Source organism: Lampetra planeri, chromosome 8 (assembly GCF_965212315.1).
Source record: "Lampetra planeri chromosome 8, kcLamPlan1.2.h2, whole genome shotgun sequence".
NCBI classification, from domain to species: Eukaryota; Metazoa; Chordata; class Hyperoartia; order Petromyzontiformes; family Petromyzontidae; genus Lampetra; species Lampetra planeri.
Window position 1 is genome coordinate 13,228,602 of NC_136114.1, and position 17,281 is coordinate 13,245,882.

Below are 17,281 nucleotides of genomic sequence, written 5' to 3' on the forward strand. Positions count from 1 at the left end.
GAATGCGCTGTCCAACCAAGTTCCTACCTGCCCACTCCGAAGGAACGTGTTTTACCTTGTATGCAGATGCTATGTAAAATGTTCAATATTTTCTTTTAAGTTAAAGACAAATAAGTGGACTTGGGTGAGATGCATTGCCGGAAGGGGATGATGGTCGATGGTCAAGACCGCTAATGGAGCAACAGACCAAAGGAGGCAATTCACCAGAGGGACGGTCGCTGTGGTGATGGAGCATGTGCGGCAAGTGAGCTGGGTGAGGGATGGTGACAGCATACAGAGGCTTTTATCCAGCGGTTTGACACAGTGGCCGATTATCACGATGTACCGATGTTACATTTAAGCTAATGGAGCAAACAAAAAAGCTTAAACAAGAAACAATACTGATGGATGTGGCTCTGATGATGGTGGATCACGGTTGAAATACCGAGGAATGTGAAGCACGGTAAATTTGCCAAGTGTGCTATGTAAACGCTATCAATAATACAGGCGCTATGTATCAATACCAGCTTGTTAATCTTCTTGATTGTTGGTGCATGTTATAGGTGTTTAGCTTTTTAATATTATTATTGACAAGCAAGCTGACCTTGTGTAGAGCCACATTAAATATGCTATTGATTGCTTTAAACTAAAGAAAACTTTTCTTTTTAGCTGACAGCGCTTGATCAACGGACAGTTTCTCAAATATTCTTAGGTTTTTTTTCGGTAAAGTCACGTAGGTAAAAAAAAGTAAAATTAATTAAAAATAAAAAAATAAAAATCACGACGTTTCGGAGGCAACACAAGCCTCCGTCTTCAGGTGGAACCGTCACAGCACGATAGCTGTATCAAGTAAGAGAAATTCCAAGAAAACAGTCCTTGTATATATACTGGTTGAGGGTGGGAGGAGCCAAGGTAAGCCCTGGATATTATTATTGAGGTTCGGTGCGGCTGAAGCACGCTGTTAGGAATGAGCCTTTGTTGTGTAGACTGGTTGAAGTTTCTCAAGTGCCACGTGTCTCGTTTGCACCGCAGTTCTTGCCGCAGGCACCAGCTCGTTGTAGCTGTATTCTTTCTTTTGTCAAAAAATAACGCGGGAGAGTGCTGCCTGGTAACAATGAATCGATTCGGGTTTTTTTTCCTGCCAAAAGGAACCTGTTGATCCTAGATGTTTAAGTTGCGTTTGTTTTGGCTCAGCAAACAGGGCACCGCCAAAAGTAACATGAATGTTTGTTTTCTTATGCCTACCATTGCATTCTTTATTGTGATGGTGATTGTTATATGAAAGTCCTTTTGGAGCATGTGCGGCAAACGTCCTTTCGTGATATTGCTTTACAAGTTGGCTCTATAAAGACACAAGTACCATTTCATCATTTTTTAATCAGATTGAATAGTCCCTGGTTAGTTTCTTTATTTAGATTTTCGTCTGAGCTGTGACTGACCATTATTCTTTATCTCTTAAACAAAACAACACGCACGCAAACTTTATCTTACTGCAATGACACTGAGCTTAAATTGCCTTCAGCTTTTGACACAAGTAGCCCAAATCCTAATAAATCTCATACGTGGCCACGTGTTATGTTTTTGGATGAATACCAATCGTCAGAGCTCTTGTATTTCAAGCACCGGCTGTCTCTTTTTCTTCTGTTGCTGCCGCATGACTAGATTATGCGTTAAAAGCTAAACTTGAATATCGAATCAATGGCTGACCAACATGCTTTTAGGGTCCTTTAAATGTTGTCCTTTTTAACACCTTATTTGCCTATCCCGCACTGTTTGAAGAGATAGATTTTTAGGCCGTGTATATCGAATGTAAAGATTACGTACAGTTCTTTTGTCAATCCACCACTTCCCACACTGCCGTGCGGGTCATGGGAAAGCCATGTCAAACGTGTGCTTCGTTTTTATAGGAATATGTATCATATTTATCATACTTCACGTGAAATAATATTTATCAATTATCTTTTCTCATTCGTGTGAACCATCATAAATATCCTGTAGAATGTACAAATACTTGACATGACCTTATTTTACATCTGAATTTATATATGCACTGTGCTTAAAATGTTGGCACTGCATTTTGCGCTGCTGTCAGGGGTAATAGACGTTTTCACGCCACAGGCAGATTGTAAGTTTGTGTGAATCATGCGCACATGGGTCTGTGTGTGCGCGCGTGCACTTCGGTCTGTTTTTTGCGTGCGCGCACACTTGTATGATTGTATGCGTGTGGGTGTACGTGTGTGGGTTTGCTTAATGTACAGATGCCGCCAATCCCAAGAGCAGCTGCTGCTTCCATATTTCCTAACCATTTCCTGTCGTCTATCAATATTTATGGACCTAGCAGGACACAAATGTCATATGCCTCGGTGCCTATTTTATTATCAACTCAATATGTTTTCCAAGGATATTGCGTCTGGAAATCACAGGCTCGTGAGTGATTATGGGATGTACTCTTCCTGGAACAACTCATATCAATGCATAATGACATTTGAATGCATTGTATATATAACGTCTAAAATATGTCTCGTGTTGCAGTTGGCGTCAAAGACCCATGCGTCATTCTGTCCGTTTGCAAAGTGTATGGCATTTGAGAACTAATAAAAAAAACTCCGTGCTCAAACAGAATGACCAAACCTCTTTGGCCGAGGCATCAACAGCACAGTCATCCTTAGCATGGGATTGGACAGGAATTTATAAGAACACTAGTAGACCTTAGACCACGCAGTACCAGAATTACAGCCAAAGAGGGGGGGGGTCTTTAAATGCGGAGGTAATACTCTACAAATACCTATGTGTCATTAAACAGAGAGAAACTGGAGTTCATTGGGCACGTCAATAGATCCAGCAAACTCCCCATAACCATCCCTGCAAGGCAGCATTGATGGGGACCAGTAAGAGGGTGCCCAAGGAAAAACCAGGATTCGGAACATCACAGACTGGACGGGCGTAAACCACGGCCAGCTGATCCCCACGATGTTGAAGGGGGGACTGGACAAGGTCGAGGGAGATTACGACCACAGCTACCAACTTTTGGTGGTTCAAGGAGCTCGTTGTTAGACCGGTCGTGTGAGATGGTTTAGGATCTGTAAATGCAGTTCGCATCTTCCTTTGTCTGTTTTCAACTTTGACTTTCAGGCAGTTTTCATTTTCCTCGTTCCGTTCTGTGGGTGTTTTGTTGGCGTTATAATCCAAGGGCTGGAGACCTGAAGCAATAGGATGGACTGAGAGAGAAGAGGGTGTGAAGGATATGGAGCTAACCTTTGACAAATGTGTGTTTCTAGATAAGCACCAACATGGATTAATTCCTGCCTCTTATGAAAGGCATGTTGGAATTCGCATCGTATCTGCTTTTTATCAGCGCATTAGCACATACGCAGCTCTGGGGCACTTTACCCGTATATAATGCGTTCTGAGTCCCGCATTTAGGGTTTGCATTCGTGAAAAAAAAAATTTGACTTCAATTTATATGAAAAATAGAAATGAGGATTATATTTCTGAGAAATATGTTCCTTTACGATACATTTCCATGAAGATGATGTCCAATTACTATTAAACGCTGGAGAGAATTCCGTGCCCGCATTGGTGAATAGGACATTAACTTTTTTTTACAGATTTTTTTTTCTCTGCAGGGATAGTGCAGGTGTGCGCTCTCACGGCAGGTGATGGTCTAACAATTTCCTGGTCATGAATTGTAATAACTGGAGCGGTGTTCATTCTTTGCTATTTTTTCATTTTTATTCATAATGTTGCTATTACAATTATAATTACATAACCCCCTTTGCTCATGTTGGTATTTCATTTTTTTCTGTCATCCTATTAAAAGCCCTGCTTTTGCAAATGTTACAGCGCTCTTTTCTGCTCTCTCTCTCTCGTTTGTTTTACAAGGTCACCTCAGGTCGATACATTTGGATAAATTCCCCCCTGTTCAAATTTAATGGAGAGCTCCAACAAAGTTTGAACATTTGCAAAACTTAAATGAGGTCCCAGCAGTTCGTTTGGCCCGTGGAGGAGAATCGTAGAATTCCAAAGGACGCAAAGTTTACATAAGTATTTTTTTAGACACATCTTCTGTGTCTACCACAGCATTATCATCATCATCAGGCATCAGCCATGATCAATCCGCTGCTGGATCAAGGCTTTCCCAAGCCATCGCCATCCATCGTGGAGTCTGTGGATCTGCGATGCGCGTAATCCACCTTGAGCCTGCTGATTTTAATTGTTCCACCTCGACGGTGGATGCAGTCTCGGGCGCGTTCCCTCATTGGGCTGCCACTCCCTCACTAAGCTCAACCGCCGGCCATCGTTGCTTCTAGCTACGCGTCCTGTTATATCTATATGTATGTTCTCTGACCCGTGTGATCCTCTTTCTTTCTAAAAGTGTAATTCCAAGCGTGCACTTTTCCACGCTTTGCACACTTTTTAGTTTTTGGTCATTGTTCTATGTGATTGACCATGCTTCTGATTAATACTATTCAAGCAAGTTATGTCTGTACGCTGAATACAAACGTTCCTTTTTTTAGGCACAACGGTACGTTTAGACACGTTGAGGCGGCAGGGTGGCGCAGTGATAACACTTGGGCCTGACCGCTAGAAGGCCCTAGGATCGGTTTCTGACTCGGGCGTCTTTCTACGTGTAGTTTTTATGTCGTCCCACTATTCTGCATGTGTTTCCCCCAATTTCTCCAATTACTTCCACGTAGGAAAAAAACTCCAAAGTAACTAGAAATGGCGAAATATCGCAATTCTGCAAAACTACCTACAAATGACACATTTGGGATTTCGCATTGCAACATTGCCCCTGACTGAAAACTTGGCAGGACCGTCCTCAAAAAAAGTCATGAGACTTGGTGAGGCTGTCCTGGGTTAAACAAGTAAAATTATAATAATAAAAGAATGGTTTTATTTTTTTTATTTAAAGCTTTCGTGACTGCAGGGATTCATATTCTTGGTTCTTTCGGTAAAGTCACGCAAAAGGGAAATAATAAAATAATATAAATATAAAACAATAAAAAATAATATTGTTTTATATTTATATTATTTCATTACTTCCCTTCTACGTGACTTTACCGAAAGAACCAAAAAAATGTTTTCATTATTAAGATTACTTTTCCAAAAGCACTCCAACCTGCTCTCATCTCTCTCCTTTATTTAATCGTTTTCATCATTTCCTATATTACATTTATATTGCTTATAATCACTGTCATCAGCAAATTTGAGACGATTAATACTTTTTTTTGAAATATATTTATGCCCTTGTTTCTCCAATCCAATAAAAAAGCCTACGTGTTAAACTTTAAAAACTAATCTTAGAAATGTCGATGTGAATAACTTTGAAAGTGTGCCTCCTTGTCTAATGCTCCTAAGATACACTTCGTGCAATGTCAGTGTAGCTGTTTTAATTCCAATTTGTTATCTCGTACCTACCAATCTATTCATTAACGTGCATTTCAATATTCCTGTCTATCCAGCTTAACAGTGTCTTGCTCCTGGTGTAATATAGCCACACCTTTAACGGCACAACTTTGTATCAAATCTGTAAGTGACAAAGTGACTCATTGTCACAAAAAGATAGTTCAGGCTGGAAAGCCATGAGTTTCAAACAACACGCAGAAACGTCTACAAAAAGCACCCGGCCTTTGCGCTTTATGCAAAACCATCAATAGCGTCTGTAGAACTGCATTGTGGTCCTCTTGTTTTAAATCGCCATCAAAATGTTCGTAAATGTGACCGACTGATGGGCAGCAGCGGGACAGATAGACAACTGCAGACAACTTTGGGTGCAGGCAGAACAAACAGTCGGGGTCTGCACAACCCTTTAACGTGTTATGTTCAGGACACGGTTAGGCTGGCATGCCGCTGCTGGTGTCATTTTCGTTTGTACGCGAGGAGCACATAAGTGGAACGGGACTGATTCAGAAATGTGATTGCGTCTCGGGTGATTTAGCCAATAACAAATGGTTGTCCCGCATTATTGCAGTTTGCAAATTGTATGTTTGTTTTTGTGAATACGTTGTATTCCTATTCCCACACCGACTTTGCCTTTTAGACATTTTCTCCAAAGCAGCATTCACAATTGCCTTCAGTCATGTCATATAGCAATGGCAAGCAATCTAATGTACTGGTTGCTTTGTTATATACGAAAGTCTGTTGCTGTGTCTTGCTTCTGCTGAAAGACCCAGCTACTGGAAGCGTATGCTGTTCATATGAAATAAATGGGATTGGAGAAGATAACTCCACTCGAAGGGATGATGGTCAGTGGTCAAGATTAACAACGGACTGGCAGTCAACATATCTGTGACGGACAGGTATCTTGGGGGGTGAAGGATCGATACAGTTAGCACGTGGATGGATCGTGAATTTCGCAGTTCTTTTAGAGATTCTCGCATAAGGGAGCCTTCATCCAGCAGTGCATTAGTCCTGGCTCATGAGGATGAGGTTGTATTAGATGATGCCTTCACTTCAATTTGTAAGTCAAGATTTAGATGATCCTTTTCAGAAATAATTGAAAGCTAGGTAATGTATATAACAAAGTACGCTGTAAATATTTGTTGTAGCATATTTTTTGCCACCAAATATATTTAGCGTTCCATTTTATTTTTTTATTAATACTGCAAATGAAACAGTCATCTGCTGCGTTATGAATTGTATCAGCCTAAAACCGCATTCTTAATTAAACATGCATTTTCTTCTCCATAGGTGCTAAACAAATGTCATACTTACCTTTGATTAGATCTTAAGTAACATTTGAAATTCCATACCTTATATTGGCATTCGTATCAAACACGAATTGGCAAGGAAAAGACCACCTTACGGTAGCCCAGTAAAGCGGTTTCAAATTTCCTTTACTTTTATATAGATAGATAACTTTAACTTCTTTCGCACCATACGTCGCCAACCGTGCTAATCGTAAGTGAAATAATGGAACATTTATCTTAAGTTCGTCTTTGGAAGCCAATCTCAGACCCCCATCGCTTTTGAGGTCACTCGCCTGTTCCTGGATGATGTCACTTTTTTATGTGAACATGCCACACCGGGAGACTTGTTCCCATGCCGTGTCGCGTGGCACATACCTGCAGATAAGCTTCGTTAGATGAAGCGAAGATGCAGACTTGCCCGCAGCCAGGGAAGTGAGGGCAGGCATGCTGTGCTGACGAGTTCATTATCCAAGAGAGAAAACGCCAAAAAACCCAGGAGTGAAACAAGGATAAAAATGCAATTCCATTTGCGATGGAGATTGAAATTTTGGGACACCCGATGGCAAATTTGCAAGCTTATCGGCTGTAAATGCCTTGAGTTAGGTGCATCACACCAAGTTACACGGCTGTTGTTATTGCTGAACACATTGTGCTTGTTCAAAGGTGCCATGTTTTCAGAAGGTTATGTATAAACGTATGCTTTGAATGTACTGCAGAACTTTATTGCCAATCAACAATTAAACTTAATGGGGGTACCCCAGGGTCCCATAGTACCCCGGCTCTCGCATAATGTCCGTGATGCAGTCATTTTTAGTCTTTTGATGGTCGGCAATGCGGCAATCGACTCATCTCGACGAGCTGTACACATTGCACTATTCAAAGTTGAATTTTTCGATAACGGATTTTTATATGCTAATGTTTGGCAAAGAAGAACAGGATCGATTTCTGCCCCGGAGCCACGCCCGTTTTCTTCTTGGGACGCCAAGGTTTTCGCCTTCGGTGCCGCAGCGGTGTTCGAATCCACCATCGCGTCATTTGAAACAAGCTGGCGTTTGTTCGAGCGGGTGGGGACTGCTTGCTGAATCGGGTCGTTGATCTGCGAGCTGATCTCGCTCGCGATTTCTGAGTAATATAGCGGCTATTCCGGAGGAATAGAAAAGTACTTCTTTGGGAGACAGAGCAATTTCTTCATCGTCAGGCTGCCGACAGGAGTCGTCGGCAAACGGTTTGATTGCAACGTCCTCTGCTCGTTCGTGTCTACGTTGTCGCCGAACAGATCATGTAGAATCGATCGACGGACGAGTTCGACATTCTCCTGCTTGATCAGCCGGACGTGGACGACCTCGCTGTCGGGCGTCGAGCTGAGGTGTCTCATCTTAACGAGCCCTAAATCGATCTCAAAAAGTAGTTAAACGTGTAGCGGGTTGGCATCTGCTTGAAGTGCTTCTTCAAAATCGCGTATAGAATGGGCATTTGGAATCGCGATGATTAACCAATATCGCCTTAATACTGTTGACGCGTCGTTGACGGCCTGCACGATGGCCATCGGGGTGTAAAAGTTCTTACCATTCATCGCATTGCGACACGATGTGACGACCCGATCGGCCTGGTATGAAGTATAGCAGAACGACTTTGCTGTAGAACAATAGTGAGAGCATCGCAAAGAAACATCATCACCAGCTGCGACTTGTTTTGGCCGACACAGTTGTCGAGAATAACGAGCAAAGTGCTTGGCATCATGCGGGCCGTCTTCATGGTGAGCAGCTTCATGTGGTACAGTGCGTCTGCACAGTGCGTCTGCATCTTTTCCTTGTGCGCACTCGTCGTAGAAAATGACGTTGTTGGCACTGCTCGTGTTGTCCGCTAGGACGAAGTTCTCGACCATCAGGTTGGAATGGAAGTAATCCGCGGATGGGCGAATGTGACCGTAGTGCGGCATGGCGAAGCTACCACCAAAATCCTCAATCTGGATAGTGGGAAGACCGTTCAGTTCCTGCACTGACGGCAGTCCGCTCGGGTCGACGCCGGCTGCGTCGTCGTCGTCGTCGTAGTGTTTCGGAATGACGGTGTCGGGGACAATCTGATCAGGAGCGTGTTGTTTGACGTACTTTTTGACAAATTTGGCCACCGCTCGGCGCTGGCAGATGGCGGCGTCGAGATGCATGTTCTTCTCCAGCAGTAGGCGTTGACGTTCGTCATCCGGAAGATCCTTGCGTTCGAGCTGGATGTCGATTCGAACGCAGCAGTCGCAAATGTCTTCGGGCTGTGTGCGTCAAGCTAAGACCGGGATAGTACATGTGGATGGACTGAATTCATCTTGTAAAGTACACGACACAACAGTCCTGGGCCTCCATCTTGACTTTGGAACCGCCGACAGGGATGATCGAACGAATCTCATTTTCCGATGGCCCTGACTGGATCATGTTAATAATGATCCCCTCAGACTGCTGCCATTCCGATCCATTTTGGATGGTCTCCATCGACGCCCAATCATTCTGAATCTTGTTAATTGCTTCTTGACCCAGCTTGGCGGTCACACGCTACAACGCCGTCATCTTGCGAGTGCACCGTTCACGAACAATGCGACGAGGCACGGTCTGCTGCGAACCACCGACACTGCCCATCTGACGAATGCTTTCGATGCTGGATGACTTGGACAATTGTGAGGACACCATCCCGGAAGCCGATGATGTGCCCGTCACGAATGTCGCCGCTTCTGCCGCCGAAGATGACGAGCCTGCCACCGACGAAGAGGCACCTGCCGCAGAGGATGCAGCTCCCGCCGCTGATGCTGACGCGCTCGACATGAACGCGAGGATGTGCTTCTCCCAGCCAGTCGCGATGAAGTTGGATTAGAAAGTCTTTTGAAGTCCTCGATCTCATCGAGAGCGCTGAGAAAGGCAGATAATGGCCTGGATTCCCAATCGCCAAGATCCCACGCGAGCACCTGGTGCATACGAGCGTTCAGGGTTTCAGCGCAATCGTCCTCGCTGCGTTTGGACATCGCGGAGTAGCACTGATTTCGGATTGATTGGTACCCGAGTCGTGGAGTTGAAGTACACCCCTCGAAAAAATAGTGTCCCAGATATAATTATTTAATTGCCTCGGCCATTTTGTATTATTTGGTACCCTGGGGTACCGCCATAAGGATCAATTCTAAAACTAGGTACCTATTTGGCTTTCTTGCAACAATAAAAACATCTTGTCGTTATTTTTAAAACCTTTCGGTAATCCTGCATGAGCAGTGGTACACAAGCACGCAAAAAAATATTTACTTTCATAATTAACACTTACAAGGAAAAGTATTTAATGATAAGTGACGTTTCGGGAAGTGATCTTTCACAGTGCATTGAAAGGGCAGAGAGGTGCCTCTCGCTTATTGTTTGTTATTTCTGTTTTGGACAAAACCATCGCAAGTATTTGGGTTTTTAAAAATATATAATGCATGCTATTTATACCAGTCATAACCATCAATAAACCATAGGGTCCCACCCTGTCCAATTGCCTTTGTAAGGCTGAATATTTTACTCTGTATGGCATCACAAGCCAACATCATCTCTTAGACTCTTCACAAACGATCAGGCCCCCTTCATACCACCACCTTATCCGAAAGCCCCGGGGTAAATTGAATACTATACGCTTCCTCAAGGGGAGAGCTATTACGCCTTAGATTGTTTTTTTTGTTGGGGAAATTTGACATTAAAGGCATTATAGGCCAGCAATATAGGAAATTAGTTTTATTGTTGTGGTATATTGTATTTAAAGGAAGGCTTGCATACTTATGTAAAGCAATCCTTTGCTTTTTGTAAGTGCTGATAGTAAACATTGCATCAAATAAAGCTGCTGCTACCGAAAAAACATTGTAAAATTACCTTGCCTATCTGTTTAATTTATTATTACAGCTTAGAATTGGCTCTTAAAAATGTCAAAATGAATTATGGCCGGGCTGTTTGTAAATAATCTGAATTGTTGATGGGATTTTAATTCCTTTTCAGAAGGATACACATTAAAGTCTTGAGTCATGCGCATAAAAGTGCAATTACCTCGGATGCATCAAACCGATATGGATTTCATGATCGCTTATTTGGCATGCAACAGAAATTCCAATTTCATTTTCTGGATATGCCTTCCCTTTCATATAAAGAATAAGTTTGTCTCAACATGCATCCACATCCTCTGGTTATTTTGGAGTTTACATTTATCACTGAAATGTTCTATGAGCTTGATTATTTGCTTAATAGATTTTTACCTTTGTTTTATCGAGAAACGACGATACATTATAACTGTTGTGTTGTAAGGACTAAGGATGGCTGAGTGGGAGTTTTTTTTTGCATTTGCATTGTCGTGAAGGAATCTCCGAGTTCAGTCCCCAGGCTGTTGTCTACAGTGCCAGGTCCACTTCCATATTCGCCAAAGTACCAATAGCACTGGTCTTGCACCCGAATAGAGAAGGAGGGCACTGCTGTGTATAGCACAGGGCTACTATAGGATTTCATGTCGAGCCCCGTAGGCTGCTTAAATTCTGATAAAAGTTTTGTTATATAATTTGGTCCCGATGGCAGTACTCGGCACATTGCATCCTTAACCGAGATTCAGCGTTTTGAGTCCGCTGCAATGAGGCTTCTTATTAAAAAATATCTTATTTTATGGAACCATAGTGCCTCTGCATCGAGACTTTGTTGAGAGACGTGCGTGATGAAAAGGGCCTCATTAATCTATCTCTTCTGGCAGAATCTGGCGGTTACAAATGCCGTGGCACAGAGGCATCCTTAGTGAGAGTGAGGGAGCCGAGGCATAGGTGCGTGGGGAGAAAATGGTTCTCAAGAGAGCCTTTGTTAGAGGGGGGGGGGGGTAGAATTCTACACTCGGATGCATATGCAAAATATCTCGTGGGAGGGCAATCATTCCCAACCAACTTTCGGGAGGGCGAAACTGCCCCATTTCTGGAATTCCACTCTCGAGCCAGTCCCCATAAGACCAGTGCACATAACCGGCCGTGCACTAGATCCAGTCTCCAGGCCATACTTGTACTTTTGCCGTAATCGTTCATCCCGTCACACGACCTTTTACATCCACTTGAATTTGCTTAACTTTCCTCCGTTGGAAAGGTCAAAAGGTTTGTGTTGATGTACAGTAAGCATTATCTTGAGTGAAATCCCTGAGGTAGCCCTCTCATGTGCGTTGAAATCAACGCGTCCCGATGTTGGCCAAACATGTCCTCTTTGTGGTCATTTTCCTCTGCCCATCTCTGAATCGGTTAGGATGCAGAGCTGCTGTGGTTACCTTAAAATATTATTTATCTTTATGATGAGCAGATTTAGATGTTAAGCCAATAAAGTGGACTGTTTTCAATGCTGCATCAATGAAGTGTCGAACAGTATGAATCTTAATGTGACATGAGACAAACTTTTTTTTTGTATGACTAATCAGCTCTTTGATTTTGTTTTACATGACTCTGAGAGTAATTATGTTGTTTGCTGATCCTCCCTCTTGGATCACACCACATTCCCTCCACTAGTAATTCTCTGCTATGTGGGTGTCTTATTTGCTGCTGGTGTCGCCACTCATTCATCATTGCTCATGGTCTATTCTCTACCATACTAATGCACGCATGTGCAATTACACTTTTCCGGGCAGTCACTTAAGGTGAATGTGCATTTATGATGATGATGATGCATTTCGAATCTGTCAAAATTTACCATGCTTTCTTGTTTTTTGTTGCTGCAGGGGCTGTGGTGGGAGATGGTCAGTCAGCGGTGGCTAACAACATTGCCGACATCACGTACCGCCTGCAGTGGTGGGACTTTGCCAGCTACAACCTGCCTGAAATTAGCAATTGTAAGCACCAATTCACAGCAGACACAACAACGACCGCATTCACCCAGGAGGATGCACCCTGATCTCGTCAGTTCGCGTGAGCTTAATAAGCAGCATTGTGCCTGGATAGTGCTTGGATGGGTGACCACAGTGCACAGCAGGTTGTTGTAGTCTGCTGTGAGGCTACGTGGCGGGCAGCGTAGCACAATACATGATAGTACTTTACTGCTTTGCCGTGAAGTATATTTTCCCACCTGCATTCTCGAATCCGCAACGGACCATTGTGCTGAAGTTTGGTTCATCATAACCCCCACTGCCTACACCACACTGGTGGAGGGTTCTTAGCCCGCAGTGGATCCACTTAGGCATGCACATGTAGATACACAATTCAATATTATGCTCAGAATTCCAAATTTTTACAATTAGTTTAGATCAAGATTGTGGATGTACCAAATACCTCGCACGTAATCACAGGTTTGCCTTTTAAGTTTTATCAAAGCAAAATTTATGAAAATGTATTTAGTACATGAAAATCTGCTGAGAGATCCTATTTTTTGGAGAGCACACTTGATTTGTTGTAAGAGTTAACAAAGTAGTGGGTGTATGTCCATTCAAGAGATTTTATTGGTCAAAATTCTGTTTTTGATGATTGTGCTGCTGGGCATAATACATGGATAACATTGTCTATTCTTCACGTGTTTTTAACTCTCTTTAAGTATAATGATCACAATAAGTACTTATTGAAGTCTTACATGCGTACAGCTTCGCTTGGCCTTACGGCAGCATGTTCGTTACGACTGCAATGCGGCTGTATGTCCCGTGCCATAAAAATACAAAACGAGCGTTGCGATGTCTCTTAGATTATACTCTCACTGTTGTCATCCAGCGGCTCATTTGTCAACAGGTCACAATGCTGCACCAGTCCCATTTGGGTGCTTATACCTCATTGGCCGAGTAGCCGCAACACATTGGCGAGATCGATGGCCGTGAGAGCAAATCTGTTTCGCGTAATGAGTGGCGTGATGATATGCGCTAATGGGCTGAAATGCAACTTGCGACGAACGATTGCACAGTTGTCATGGCAGAAAAACACTGGGCCATTAAAGCTATTTTTCTTCACCGTTCAGATGTTTTTACGTTTAATGAATGCTGAGTTCTTGGTTTTTATGCATTGATTCAACCGTGTGAAAATTGGACACATTTTCCTTTTGATAGACGAAATGTGGAACTTGAGTGCTTGCTCTATTTTAGCATTTTTGAGTAAAGTTGTTTATGCAGAACAGCCGCTATAATAATTATCATTGTCCTATATATTTGTTTTATGTTTTCTGAATTTATAAAGAGAACTGCTTTGTAGAAGAAATAGCAATATCATTGCTTCAATGAGATTTTTTCTGAAAATGGCCCTCGGTATTACGTTGTGCCTTAAATATCCCTCCTGTATGTTTTTGTTCCATAATTGAACACTGCAGTTGCCATTTGAAGCATGTAGATGATAAATAATGAACATTTAGTAAATGTGTTATTTGTGCAATTCTTATGGTCGAAGGCTATCACAAAAATGTATTAAGTTCCACCAATCATATAGTCTACCATTAGGGGGCAACGAGTGAGTGATTTTACCCAGTTAAGTAATATGCAGATGATTTTCACATTTTTGAAATTTGGTCTGTGATGCCAAATTTATTATCTTTAACATTCCATAGTTTAACTGACAGTCTATTTACATATGGTCACTTCATCTGGCAGTATTAATCAGGACGAGCACCGGGCTCGATGCGTAAAGCCTCTGCAACAAAGTGGAAAACTTGCTCCCCCTCGGCCATATCACGGCACTAGAAAAGAAACACGCATCGATGAAAAGTGTGTTTCATGTGCGCGAAAGTAAAATGCCTCGTCAGTCAACACTCTGTGGTGAACTCCCTCTATCTGACTCGAACGTTGTCTCTGCGGCAGCCAAAATCAACGTTCTGGTCACCAAGTGCAAGATCTACAACGACGCGAGCTGTGACATCTCGGGCGACGGTCGTCACCTGGCCGCCTTCGTGCCGGGCAGCCACCGGGGTTTCCCGGATGAGGGCGTCCTCAACGTTTACTCGCTGGCGCCACACAACCTCGGGGAGGTGCTTTACCAGCGCCGCTTCGGTGAGGATTTGCCGGTTGGCCAATCCAGCTTTTAGGCGACGAAACGGCGTGCGTAATGTGTCCGTCTGTTCATCATCTTCATTGAAGCGATGCGAGGTCGCCATTGAGACTGATAGTCTTGCTTTCAATGTGGCGCTGGGTCACAAAGTCATGCATTTCACATGTAAACTAAACAGTTGAAATACTATAACAAAACTCGTAACAAAGTGCAACATGGATGAATCTGCAATTAAATAGTGTGACAGCCAAAGGAGGGAGGGGGGATGTTCGCCGTGGAGATGGAGCGTTGAGATCAGGAACACAAGCGATGTTGACAGCCTGGGGAGATTTTCATCCAGCAGTGGATTGATTGAGGTTAATAATGTAGACATTGAAAATATAACACCTTACAATAAGATGCATTCTAGCTATTTTAACTGCATAGGGTACATTTCAAAAGAGCTTCCATTCAGAGTGACCAAGGAACAAATCTAATTAAACATTAAAAACTCTGGCAAAGGAATACTTTTGTTTTTAAATAAGAGAGAAGGAATATAATTATATCATCTGCAAGGAACTTAATAACAATAAAATAACAATTTAAACATGTGCATTTACTCTTGAGACATTTCAGGGATTTTGAGGCATATCATAAATCACAAGAATATAAATGTGGAATTAATAAATCAGATAAACGTTGCGTGGTAATTTGTTGGTAATCGCCTGAGAGAAAAACTTTGCCGATGTGGCGTGATGCCCGACTTTGATTTTTGTACCCCCAGATCGTGGTCATCCTTATAAAATAATTAGAATTGCCTGAGTGTGCTTGCTTTCTTTAGCGAACAAATTCGTTTCAGCCAAGAGGCGGCTACCACTTCTCTGTGGCCAGGCTGCTATTCAGTGTAGCTTTGGGTGCTGACATGGCCACGCTGTGATGCATGGAAGGGGTGGGTATTTGTTACGTTTATTTCATGTTAGATTGCCGTGCAAACCTCTTGTAGCTTTTATAAAAGTGAAGCAGAATTCACTAATCTTATTCGGCCTCAAGTGGACGGTTGCGGGTATCTTCTCTTCCAGCAAGGGACAAGTACGTTTTCTTAGTTAGCGCTTTATCGACATACGAAACAAAGTATATTTTACGTGACATTATTTGGTGATGCTGCGTTTGGCAGTGGTGCACGGATACATATAACAAAAAAATTCAACACTCGTCAATTTCACTCCGTGGCCTTGAAAAGAAAAATATATAATAGGTGACATTTCAGGGCTATGTCTCTTCTTTATATGCGATCAAGAAGGCCTATTGCTTGATATGCCACCTACTATATATTCTCACTTTTAAGGCCACAATATTATGAATGTGCAGCGTTTTTTTTATATATATACTTAGAGATTGTGGCAAAAATATGCACGAGGTTACGTCAACTTTTAAGGGATACATTTAATTCTGAGTCATTTGCGGGGTCAATATGAAGGTACGAAAGTAATAATTTCCTGTGACAAATGCGTTAAATTTCATGGTGCGGGCAAAAATGTGGACAGCGAAATTGCAGAGGTGTGCCTTGCAATGTGCTTTTTAGAAATCCAAATTAAACAAAATTCCCCTTAATAAATGTCTAAATTTGGCAGATTTCTAAGGAAGCAGATTATAGGCTGGGATCTTTTGACATCTTGGGTGAATTATGTCGGTGAACAAAGCTCGGGCCAGCGTGTGGTGCTGCTTCCGTCCCTCCTGCCCTCATTCCCACATCGCTCCGGCGTAATTAAAATTTTCCTGTGAAAGAGATAGAGGGTGAGGCAGGGGGGTAAAAAAAAATCGCAAGCTAAAAAACACAGGGTTGCTTGCTTGGGCATAATTACGTAAAATGAGTTATGTGCGTGTGCTGACTTCTAACTGGAGATGAAATGAAAAAAAGTTACATTTAAAACAAAAACACAGGTGATAAGTCTACTTTAAAGCGTGCAGAATTTTCACTTGCAATCCGGGGAGCAGATGTGGGTGTGATGTGTTACCGTGGCAACTGTTCAGCATAGCACATTGGTGCCACTAATGGTCTCCTACCTTTTACCTCATGTGAACCTTTTTTTCCCCCACACAACACTCTCACCTTTGCTGGTGCGCGCGACGCTGTGCGGTTAATTGTGCGCGTGTAAATGGGAGTATACGGCACGTGTCTTATTGTTACGCTTGTGCTCTCCGTTGGCACGGATGCGTATCGCGTAAGCGCACCTGGGTGCGCTAACAACGGCACGAGAGGGTTCTTACGTAAGTTGGTCGTGCAAGTCATTGGGACGAACCTCGGTTAAGGATAATCGGAGTTGTTGAGGCACGTAATTTGGAGGTTGCGCAATTAAGCAAAATAAAAGGCATTCTACCTAAATGTGCCGGGCATCCCAGCCCATCGTCATCACCACAAGCTTTTTGGCCAAGTTAGCAATGAGTATACTTGTGGTCGACTGCGTGTACATACACATTTTTATTACCAGTAATTATTTAAGATAATTATTAATTCATTCTTAATTTTAGAACTTTCGTGACTGCAGGAATTATTATTTGTTTCTTTCGGTTAAGTCACGTCTAAAGATAAAATAATAAATTAAATAATTTAATTTATTATTTTATCTTTAGACGTTATTAATTCATGGTCGCTTCAAATATTTATTGCTTG

The 17,281-nt window shown here is 42.6% G+C and overlaps 1 protein-coding gene across 5 annotated transcripts in view; it reads left to right on the forward strand.

Moving 5' to 3' along the window:
- The window catches only part of AMBRA1 (autophagy and beclin 1 regulator 1), a 103,399-nt gene that overhangs the window by 57,853 nt on the left and 28,265 nt on the right, over positions 1-17,281 (forward strand). For all 5 annotated transcript variants that reach the window (XM_078597100.1, XM_078597101.1, XM_078597097.1 and 2 more), the window contains 2 exons: positions 12,399-12,509; positions 14,445-14,633. In XM_078597100.1, the coding sequence (XP_078453226.1) occupies positions 12,399-12,509; positions 14,445-14,633 (300 nt within the window). The remainder of the gene's footprint in view (positions 1-12,398; positions 12,510-14,444; positions 14,634-17,281) is intronic.